General features: G+C 35.1%; 1 protein-coding gene across 1 annotated transcript; it reads right to left on the bottom strand.

Moving 5' to 3' along the window:
• Positions 1-1246: 1246 nt before the first annotated feature.
• nrgna (neurogranin (protein kinase C substrate, RC3) a) lies at positions 1247-11761 on the bottom strand. Its single transcript, NM_001302620.1, is given in 3 exon segments — positions 1247-1797; positions 4695-4841; positions 11609-11761. Coding segments are annotated over 3 exon segments (183 nt in total). The 5' UTR covers positions 11624-11761; the 3' UTR covers positions 1247-1776.
• Between the last annotated feature and the right edge of the window lie 396 nt (positions 11762-12157).

Raw genomic sequence — 12157 nt, 5'->3', positions numbered from 1 at the left:
GTTAATGCCGGATCAATTAAAATAAATACTGAACAAATACCAGGAATATCTGACATTTTCCAGAACATGATCCGGCAAATTTAAGCACTGGCTACAGGTTTCCAACATTCTTCAAAATATCTTGTTTGTGTTCTACAGAAGAAAGAAACTAGTGAAACAAGTTAGATGGACAATAAATGGTGAAAGAAATGTCGTTATTGTGGTGATATTTTTGGAAGCACTTTACTTTAAGGGACACATAAGACTATCATGAAACCTTTATAATTATGACAAGATAGATCAAAAATATGAATGATATTTTATGGATGCTTATGACAAATTTCATTATGTGTCATCTGCTCAGTTATGCCATTTTAATTGCAAAGGTGACATTGTTTGAAATGCCTTTGCTATGAAAATTTGACAGTAACAAATATACAATCTGTCTTTGTCTTCATGAAAACTTGACATTATTCGGACAGCATAAAAGTAACATTAATATCTTTCTTGACCTTGAAAGATTACATATGTTTTTGTAAGATGGATTCTGAGGGAGCAGGTTTGAGGGCCTGCGTGCAAGGGACAGTATCATTTATCCAATGTAATGCAAATTATAAGTGCTAGGCACATCAGGTCTGATTGCATATGTGTGAAAGGCATATTGTTAGTTCCAAACATTGTTTAACCGCGGGATACTTTTATGCAAAGCCCAAAAAACAAGATTTGTGTACTAAACCTGTAATGGCAGTTTAGTTTCCAGTAATAATCACTGCCCACTAAATTGTGTATTTAACTGAGTGCTAGCTTCAGTAGTACAGAGACTGTTCAATGAATGCCACAGCGATGGTGAGTTCTTAATAAAGGATTTTGCTTTGAAAATACCCCAAAATCCTCCTGGTTTTGTCTCCTCTTCAAATTCACAATAATCTTAGTTCCTGTGGTACAAATTGATTTAGTCATTAAAATGCCATTAAATATTAATTATGCTGTATAACATTATTTGAAAGAGTAATGACACTTTCACTGAGATATTGCAATGACAAAAATATTCTTTCACTGAAAAAGTGATCAGAAAACTATTCATAACACAGTTATAATGGTTTTGTGACCATCATGTTTATGACAGATTTATGACAAGTTATGGTGTCTTGGTAACTCTTATGAGTTTACTTCTTATGAACACCCCCTTTAAGCAGTGTGGTACCACATATTCATTACCTTCAACACTGAAATGCCAATAATAAGTAATCAAGTGAACACAAAGCAATATGTGGAACTTAATTAGCTTTATTAAACAGGCATAAACAAAATTTATGCTAGAAAAAACATCAATGTCCAGTAAATGCATACTTGTGTATTTGTAAGATTCAGTACAGCCAAAGAAGTAAAGCACAACTTCAAACAAATCAACAAATCTCCAGACAGAGTATTTGGCTCGCCTTGCTTGAAGCAACTAGAAGAAGAAGAAGAAGAAGAAGAAGAAGAAGAAGAAGAAGAAGAAGAAGAGGAAGAAAAAAACTCTTCAGGATTCGAAAGCAGACAGATCACAAACAGGTTTCTATCATAAAATGAATCGCTAATGTCATGCTGTGAATCCGTTTCAAGTTAGAAACAGCCAATCAGATGCTAAAGGAAGAAGAGGAATGTGTGAGTGAGTCTGCTAGTCGGGTGGCAAACTCTGCATGTAGATGTACATTAATGCTTTCATATCATACACTGAAGGGTTCTTTATAAACAAAAGAGCTCTGGTTATTGCAGTGATGTGCTATTGGGCGGTCGTGATGGTGCTCTTCTTAGCTACTTCGGCTCGCGTTGTTTCTGAAACAGATGACACATGTGTTTTTTGTTTTTTTTTAAACACATCCCTGAAAGATGAAAGGCTGGCATTTACAAATGACTGTGTTTTGTTGCTGACTTGCTGAGAAATGATTAAATCCCAACTTAAATGCATTTCTTAACAGCCTAATCAAATTCAGTTAAATAGCTTTGGTTTGAGTCAGACGTTAGGAGCATTACCATACACAGGCAATCTAACAGAGAAGGGTGCTTACATGACATTAACGGGGTACCATCTGTATTATTGCTTAGCAACAAGCAATTAAGGCGGTATTGCTAGGATACCATTTTAACCATACCGAAGTCTGCTGGGGAAATGCAGATTCCAGGATTGTGGAGAGTTATGAAAGCTGCCGTGCCAAAGAATCTGGCTATTGTTGCTAAATATAAAGATTGATTAGGATCTGCTTTAATTTGCTAGGAGTGACACTTTCAGATGTATATTAAACCTGAAATGGGATAATGAAGGGGTGCTTAACAATTACATTAGCAGTATTTTTTTCATTTTGTTTTTTTTAAATGGTGACTCTTTTGTGCTGTAATGAAGGTATAAAGTGGTATAATGCATTTACTTTAGATTGATTCAATGATACTACATCATATTTTTTACTTAAATACATTTTTGATTGATATTTTTAAGTTGGATATTTTTTGAGTGTACTTACTGGGAATGTACAAATGGGGGATGCTATAATTGAAAATTAAAACCTGATGACAGGCCATTGAGTTATTGACAATAAGCGCATAACCAATTTGGTAATGTGCTTAGAGTATAAAGCAGATTTGAAGAAGATTTAATCATTGATGTGTTATGAATCATTTGCATGTGCAATCAGTGCATATAACCTGTAAATCATTTCTAATTTAATTTAAAAGTTAATTTCATTTATAAATGTTATTTTAAATATATGGAATAATGTTTGAAAGCTGGAGTAAAAAAAACAAAGGTAAATAGACAATTCAGATTTTTTCAACATTGGCTCATTCTGAAAACGTAGCCCTATAAACATTTATGGAGATCGTGAATTATGTAGCCATAAGTGGGTATGGCTGCATTTCGTCTTTAAAACGAACTCTACAGGGTGGTATGATGCTGTTCCTTTTCTCTCTTACAAGCTGACCAATTACCTCCATATGGTTCAAGTTCAGTGAAGAACAGTTCCTGAAAGCAGGTAGGACAAAAACAAAAGCTAAAAAATCAAATAAACAAGTAAATAATAGGGTGAAAGTCAGACCAGGGCTTTTATTTTTCTGGATTGATTTCTCTTGGGTTTGGGGAAGGTGGTTGGCGCTGGTCAATCTGTGCTTTATAAAACACTACCAATTAGTCAGTCAGTCGACAGTGGCCTTTGGTGGATTTACAAGAGAACAGCAGGCGTGGTAGTCACTAGCGAGAAAAATTTGAAATCTCAAAAACGTACACAGTGGTCTTTGGTGGATTTGCAAAAACTGCAAAACGTAGTTTTCTTGGATGTATTTTGTTCTGTCCAGAAATTTATATAGGGGTACGTTATCAAAATGAGTCTGAGTTTTCTGAGTTTCTCATAATTTCTTCTGTTCATAAAGTTTCTATTTTACAGTTTTAAACTTGCAGTGGTGAGTTTATATACAGTTGATGACAAAGTTATTAACCTCCATGTGAAATCTATTCTTTTTTAAAAATATTTCAAATATTTCAAATAATACACGTATAATAACTCGTTCCATTAAACAGCACTAGGGAAATGTTTGAAAAATATAAAAAAATTCTTAGCAGGACTAATTTGTTTTTAACAGTATAAAAATTAAAAATTGTTGTAAAAAATATAAAATCACAATGAGAAGAAATATTAAGAATTAACATGTAAATCCAACGCAGGCTTATTCTGAAAACGTACCCCTGTATACATTTTGTTTTCGCGCATCCACCAGAGGCCGCTGTGTATAATTTCAGATCTTAAATTTCTCTCACGAGTGCCATTCTCATTTCGCGTGGGGGTGGGGTGGTTTGTGATATAGATGAAACTAATGACTGAAGGGGGGTGAGATGAGGAGGTGTGGGATGGAGGCGGGGACGTGTGAATTGGCAGATCGGCATAATAAGGTGCCGGATCAGATTTTAGAATATTTAAAAGCGCCGACTGAACCACTCACCAACTTCCCTAAAGCCAACAGACAGTTTTAAAAAGTAATACAGAATAAGAAGCCCTCGTCTGATTTTTACCACATTTTCAGATTTTACCACACTCTCACACTGTTCTTTACTTCATTTATTTTTTGGCTTCTGTTATTATCTTACCCACCTTCTGGAACCGTTCTTCACTGCACTCGAACCTCATCATCATGGTCAACTCCTCGCACAAACTGGTAACAGTGGGAAAGCAGTCCATATGGAGGTAAGCGGTCAGCTATTAAGCACGAAAAGGAACAGCATCATACTGCCACGTAGCGTTTATTTTAAAGACGAAATGTAGCCATACATACTGCTGGCTACATAATGCGTAATTTCTAAGAAATGTATATAGGTCTACGTTTTCAGAATGAGTCTGTGTTGTGTAAATCTCCGAATTTTGACATAAATTGTGAGGTTTAAAAAAAAAATTGTAAAAAAAAAAAAAAAAAAACTAAAATAAATTAAAATAAAAAATAATTACTTATCATGTTTATCCTAGCTTTTATTATTTTTTTAGTTTTACATTTATAAGTAACTGAACAGTTTTTTAAAGCTTCCGATATAGATTCATATACTTAATTATTTAAACAAAAACATGTAATACTGTTGTCTTGCATTTTATTTTTAGGATCACTAACCAATAACAATCCTGTTCCTGGTCTTGTTTGTAGTATTCCTAAAGTCACCCATGGCTAATGTATTTTGATGTACTGTCCATGCTGCTAACCTCTTCTCTAGGCTTGTCATCCTTCATTTTCTTCCTGGTCATGTGACCTCGGAAACCAGCTTGAATCTTAGCGGCAGCTTTGTTTGCAGCTGGGTCATCAAGGGGAATGTCCATGATGTCCTCGTCCTGTGGCTGACTGCATCCTTCCTGCAATTCAGATCAAACCAATAAAACACAGGCAGCCATTTTAGCTGTGACTACATGGCGGAAGAACAGTAACAGATCTGTGTCAAGATGTACAGTACACTAAAGTGTCAACAAACTTTCGCACTCTATAAAATCCCACAAGGGCAATCTGTATCAAGAACATCATGTGTAAAATGCGACAGATTGGAGAGCAGAATTCACCAAAAGGAACCAAGTGATGTCCTGCAAGAATGGTTAATGGTTCCTCTGTTTACTGGATAATGGCAGAAAGACTTTAAAGCAGTTTGTTAATATTCAATGAGGTGTAATACAGTTGAGGTAAGAATTATTAGCCCTCCTGAATTATTAGCCACCTGTAAACATTTTCCCCCAACAGAAAGACTTTTTTTTATCACATATCTAATCATAATAGTTTAATAGTTAATTTCTAATAACTGATTTATCTTCGCCATGATGATAGTATAAAATATTTTACTAGAAATGTTTCTAGATTCTAGTATTCAGCTTAAAGTCACATTTAACGGCTTAACTAGGTTACAAGTTATGGTAATTAGGCAAATCTTTGTAAAATGATGGGTTGTTTTGTAGCCTTTGAACCTTTGAAACTAAATATTGCTTAAGGGGGCTAACAATATTGACCTTAAAATCATTTCTAAAATTTTAAACAGTTTTCATTCTAGCCAACATAAAAAGAATGAAGACTTTTTTCCAGAAGAAAAAATATGATAGGAAATACTGTGAAAAATTTGTTGCTCTATTTGGGCTAATAATTTTGACTTCACTGTATGTATTAATCACAACAACTGGCGTAGTAGATGGGCGTTCATACACATAAAGGATTCACTTCCTCAAAGTCCCAAGCTTTCCTTGCATCTTCCTACTCTCCCAATCCACCTTTTCTTGCAATTTTATTTAATGCCCAGAATTCCGATTAGACCAGTTTTGCTTATTTCGGTATTTTTCTTAAGCAACAACTCACGCCAAGTAAAAACATTTTTTATTCATTAATTTTCCCTCAGCTTAGACCCTTTATTCAGCAGGGGTCGCCACAGCAGAGTGAATCGCCAACTTATCCAGCAAATGAATTATGCTGTGCATGGCCTTCCAGCTGCAACCCAGTACTGGGAAACTTTATTAAACACATCCACTACGGCCAATTTAGTTTATTCAATTCACCTATTGTGCATGTCTTTAAACTATGGGGAAAACCAGAGCCCCAGAGGAAACCCACGACAACACGGGAGAACATGCAAACTTCACACAGAAATGCCAACTGGATTGTATGGATTGTTCACTTTGATTTAATGACCATTATAAATACTATAAACCATTACATCCCAAACATAAAATATGTTTCAGTTTTATATAATTCATACATGAACAAAACCAAATTTGAAATAAGAACTGCAAAATCAGGGGTGACATGGTGGCTCAGTGGTTAGCACTGTCGCCTCGCAGCAAGATTTTTTGCTTTAATGCCAAAAGTCATAAGCATGTTCCATGAAGATATTTAGTAAATGTTCTACATCAAAACTAATCTTTTAGGCAATAAGCTGTGAATGAGCAATGAGCTTAGGCAATGAGCTGAGAATATAATTTGACTTTCATTTTTAGTTATTTATATCTTATACTCTGGGACAAGATGGTGGCTCAGTGGTTAGCACTGTCATCTCAAAAAGAAAAGGTTGCTGGTTTGAGTAACGGCTGGGACAGTTGGCATTTTCGTGTGGACTTTGCATGTTCCCCCTGTGTTTGTGTTTGCGCTATAACTGAACTGAATAAACTAAACAGGCTGTAGTGTATGACTGTTTGTGTGTGAGAATGAGTGAGTATGGGTGTTTCCCAGAACTGGTTTGCAGCAGAAAGGGCATCCCCTCTGTAAAACACATGCTGGACAAGTTGGCGGTTCATTTCGCTGTTCAACTCATTTCTGTGGCGACCCCTGATGAATAAAGGGACTAAGCCGCAGGATAATGAATGGATAAATGAACTGCAAAATCATTTCCTATTTGGTCTCTCATTATAAAGTTAAGCTGTTTTATTAAATAACAGAATAAAATTTGAATAACGTCTTGCTCTTATTTACATGACCAGAAACAAAGGGAATGGCCTATTTTTTAACTGTTTTCAAATGTTGTTAATTAAAAAAAATAAAAATAAAAATCAGTCATTGTACATTTTAGTTTCACTGTCATTCGTTTAATCAAGTTGATTGACCACAATAAACCAGAACAGGATTTCCCAAACTTGTAGAAGTAGGAAAACAGTGCAGGTGTCAGATAGTCATTTTGATTTTAATGTATTTTTATTTGTAAAACTGATTAAAAATGTTATGGCAGTCAATTCTTTTAATGAAAAATTAACTAAAGAAGACTATATGACAAGGCACTCATATACACTGTGAGGGGCTCTTGCGGGGGGATAATGCACTCTGTGATAAACCGCTGATCACAAGTGAACATTTGAGGCATTTGAGGCAATTTTAATGGGGTCTAAAACATTTTGACCCCTTTTTTTTTAAACAAATTGCTTTTGTATTGTTTTATAAACCCCCAAAAAGGCTCTTTAACTGCTTTAGGGGCCTTTCGCAAATCACATATGGCATAGGGCTAGGTCAGGGATGTCCAAACTTGGTCCTGAAGGGCCGGTGTCCTGATTTCAGCTTCAACTTGCCTCAACACATCTGCAAGGATGTTTCTATAAAGCCTGATAAGAGCTTGATTAGCTAGCCCAGGTGTGTCTGATTGGGGTCGGAACTAAACTTCGCAGGACACCGGCCCTCCAGGACCGAGTTTGGGTACCCCTGGGCTGGGCGATTAAATTTTTTAATTTTAACTTATTTGATTTTTTTGCCCTCATAGTTCACTGACAGGTTTGTACAGTAAGTATGCTTTTTTAAAAGTTGGGTGCATTACAATATTTGAAAATAATTAAAGCACACACACACACTATCTAATATCTTTGATTCTTTATTAAACATCAAAGCTGAACAACTGAAATTAAAACACATTGCCTCGTCACTGCTACCAAACCAACCAATCACAACGCTAGCGCTATGCATCAATGTGATGTGTAGTTACATTTTTTTTAAAGATACGCGGGCATGCAATGGCTGTGCCTGACCATATGCATGTGCTTGGCTGGAGTATAATATCAGATCAATATAATAAATCTAAATTAACCTTAACAGAGCGGGGTCATGTGACTCCACATGTGGCAGAGATAGTAAATGAAAAAAATGACCATAAAAAATTTGATCGATTATAGGTTCTGAATGTCGATTTCGATTACTTTTCGATTAATCACCCAGCCCTAATATCGCATCTAAAATTATGTACAAAACAAGAGGCATATCGGTGCCTTCACCAACATACTTATAAAGTCATGTTCCCCAGAGCATTTCTCATTTCATAATTATGCATGCATGCCGCACATCTCCATTTGAAATAAAAACTTGCACACTAAAGACGCAATATGTGAATACACTTCACTGTGTTGTGCTCAATCACACGGTTTACAATTGGAATTGTCTTTGCCATACACATCCTTTTCATTTGCATTTTTGCTCACTTATAATCTAGGTAATATAGATCCATTTATTCCATACTTGTGCATCGTAATAACTGCTTCTGTGTAATTAATGTACAATAAGACAAAAGGTTTGATGGAATCAGAAGAACACAAATCCCAGAAGACACATTCAAATGCACGTTAATACCAGGCAAAAATGTGTGTTTAAATCACTGAAATTGCAGGTGGAAACAGGGCCTAGAGGTGATTCTTCTGATAGAACATAAAGTAACTGTTTTACAAGCATGTACAACAGTACTAAAATGAGATTTTAACAGAAACGTTGAGTCAAACCAAAATAATCGAGTGTGTTGGTTCATCTAAAGATTGTGTGGAATCTTTTCACTTTTAAAGTGTTGTTTGCTGGGGTGAGTAATGGCGAAGTATTGTCACAGTCATTTCAGAACATAAGGTCAGCACTCAGGAAATCCCAAAGGATCTGTTTAAAGGTACTATTATCATCTAGTTTTTGCGGTTGGTTCTATTAAAATATTCTATTGGGAGTAACAGTGTGCCGGTTTGAGGTTTTGACATCGGCAACTGTGTTTTTCATGGACACTGTATGGGTCATTTTTGAACAAGGTATGATTTACTCATTCATTCATTCATTTTCTTGTCAGCTTAGTCCCTTTATTAATCCGGGGTCACCACAGCGGAATGAACCGCCAACTTATCCAGCACGTTTTTACGCAGCGGATGCCCTTCCAGCCGCAACCCATCTCTGGGAAAGGTATGATTTACTCTTTCCTTGAAATTCCTTGTATATTCAAAATATATATTTTTAAATATATGCTTTTGCTATTACTGCTTCATGCTGTGATGAAGCAACTGTAAGTTGCAAGACAAAAAAAAGAACACTGTACTGTAATTATAGGTACAGTGCTTAGCATATATAAGTACACCCCTCACAAATCTGTATTTTGAATTCATATTTTTAATAGGAGGCTATACAATATTATATTTGTGCATATACAATAGATTAGTCAGTACTGAAGCCAAATCCAGAGCTTATCTAACAAAATAACTTACCAGTCCAAAAAGTAGAACAGACAAATTTATGTGTTATGGAAAAATATATTAAATACAAATAAAAAAAGAGGAAAATTTTGTAGGTTGTAATTTATTTTTGCAATATTTTTTATTTATTTAATTGTTTTATCTTTCAATTTCTAAATATGTTTGGTGACTAAAACATTATTTTGATAATGTATCTATTTAATAAATCTGTTTTGTTTTAATGCACCAAAATACATGGCCTAAATTTACAGAGAAATGGAAAAAAAAAACATTCATTTTCAAAATGGGGTGTACTTAATTATTCTGAGCACTGTATCATTTGTCCCAAAAATGAAAATTATGTCATCATTTACTCACCCTGATGTCATTCTAAACATCAAATCGGATAGTTTGGGTCATCTTTATGCACAATAAGTAACTAAATTTGTTTTTTTCTCAAAATAAGAAAGGTTTAAAAAGAAGAATTTTAAGAATTTCAACAGTACCCAAACAGTTACCAACAATCTTCAAAATATTATCTTTTATATTTAGAACAACACAACAGAGATTTGTCTTTGAAATTTACATTTAATATCATTATCTTTTCTTTCTCACAAACTTCTGTCTCTTTGATTAGAAATCCTTAAAATCTAAAGGTAAACTATCATGTTTAAGGGAACACATATATTTTTTGGTTTGATTATCTTTGATTCATTTATTCTCCTCATCCAGTGGGACTCAATGTTGGTGGTCCCTAGCGAGCCTTAAGTTTCCGACAGCTCGACTAAATTTCCATGCCTGCTGGGGGTGCATCACTTTCAAGGGACTAAATCTGAAAGCAGTCAAAGCTTTGCAGACTAACAGTGCGAAGATCCAGCTGAGCGGGGTGGAAGCCTGACGTACCTCTGGAGGTTTCAGCACTATTACATGGGCATAAACAAAGATATGTTGCACAAAAAAAAAACAAGGGTTCACTGTGATCATTCCACACAAAGCCCTTTGTGTGCCAGTATCTTCATGGTCTGTGATTTGTGAGATTTGAACACCAAAGATCAGCAATAGTAATCTGAATGTATTTCTAGAAACAGAGATTATATGGGTGCTTATCCTAATACCAATCATCAATCAAGGAACATCTTGTGTGAACTTAACTTGTGAGTATGTCTCATCGGAAAGACGGCCCATCAATTTGCAACATGCAAATGACCATCTGTCTCATCAGTCACAGCCACATCTTCGAATTATATGCGGATAATTGCTGTTTCCAGAAACTTCAGAACCCTCCCACAAACACACAACTCAAGCCCACGCACTTGTGTAACAAAGCGACTGCTTGTAGTCCTGCTGTACATAGAGATACAGTAAATCAAATCAGGGAGGGAAACAATTTTGCCAACTTTGTTGCTTTCAGTATCTGTTTAATCATTTTGATCAATGCAATGTGAAAATGGAGGCACAGTGCTTGTGTTTGAGTTTGTAAAAATGAACTGATCAAGCATTCAAACAGTCTATCTTTAGACACAGACATGTCACTTCTGAAAATCAGCTCTTATGACCAGACGTCAAATCAGTGACCCTTCTCATCAAACACAACTGCACACACAGCACATCCCCGTCACACACATTTCAGACCTGGCTGTGAATATATAAACAGTTTTAAAACCAAGACATACTACAAACTGTAAATCTGTTTTAATAAATCAATCTGTTTAAGTTGTCCTTCTGCAATAACATTGATACAACTTAAACATGATTAAAATCCACCTCCCCACCTTCACCAGCTTCTCTTTTAAATCCTCTTGTCAACATTCACTTAGATAATGGTTGGTTTTAGCTGATTAATCTGACTAGATAATTATAATGTTTTTTTTTTTTTTTGGTCTCACGTTTTTAATTATTTATTTCTTAATGTAATTTGATGGCCAGCAGTTCCGTAATCCTAAAATAATAACTCAATTTAAGTTGGTTTATAGCTTTCGCTGAATTATTGTTGACATTTATTGTTCATTTTACTGTATGGATATGAGAAACTGCTGAAGAATATATACAAAAAAAAATAAATAAAAAATTCACGAATATAGCAAACTTTGTGGCATATCACTTGATTTTATGACGCTGTCATTAGTACCCAAATAGCTCAGTGCATAATTCATAAGTTTTTGTTTATAAGCTGTACAAATACAAACACGGACTTCACTTACGTTTCGACAGTCCATAGCGATTGGAGACGACAGCTTTGTGAAGTTTGAAGCTTGTTGTCCAGTAAAACTATGAGTGAAGAATATCTCGATGAAGATGTGCCTCTCTCTCTTTCAGAGTGTGTTGAGCTCTGTGAGTGTGTTCTCCAACTGTCTGCAGATGATGAGCGCTTCAGCTGAATAGACCAATCAGAGCGCGCGACACACTCCACTTCACGCCTTTCTTCATATCTCAAATCGATTGTTATGGTTTGGCTAAACATCGTTTAATTATTTCACAAAAAGCAAAAAATATCCCAACTTTATTAAGACGCTCTTATTTCTCCAGGTCTAAATAAATATTTAAGGTTCTTAAGAAATTCACGAGAAAATCATGAAAAAATTCTAATATACTTATTATTTTTTTAAATCAAGTGAACAACAGCAAATTATGTTTGAGTTAATTTTTTGTGGTAATTATATTGTTTACCACTGATGTTCATCAGTACTGTAGCAGTATGGTAGCAGATTTAAATATATACAACTTAATATTAGTTTATTCATATAATGCCA

This window comes from Danio rerio, chromosome 5 (genome assembly GCF_049306965.1).
Source record: "Danio rerio strain Tuebingen ecotype United States chromosome 5, GRCz12tu, whole genome shotgun sequence".
NCBI classification, from domain to species: Eukaryota; Metazoa; Chordata; class Actinopteri; order Cypriniformes; family Danionidae; genus Danio; species Danio rerio.
The sequence above is the reverse complement of the archived record's forward strand: the minus strand, read 5'-3'. Positions and strand labels throughout refer to the sequence as shown.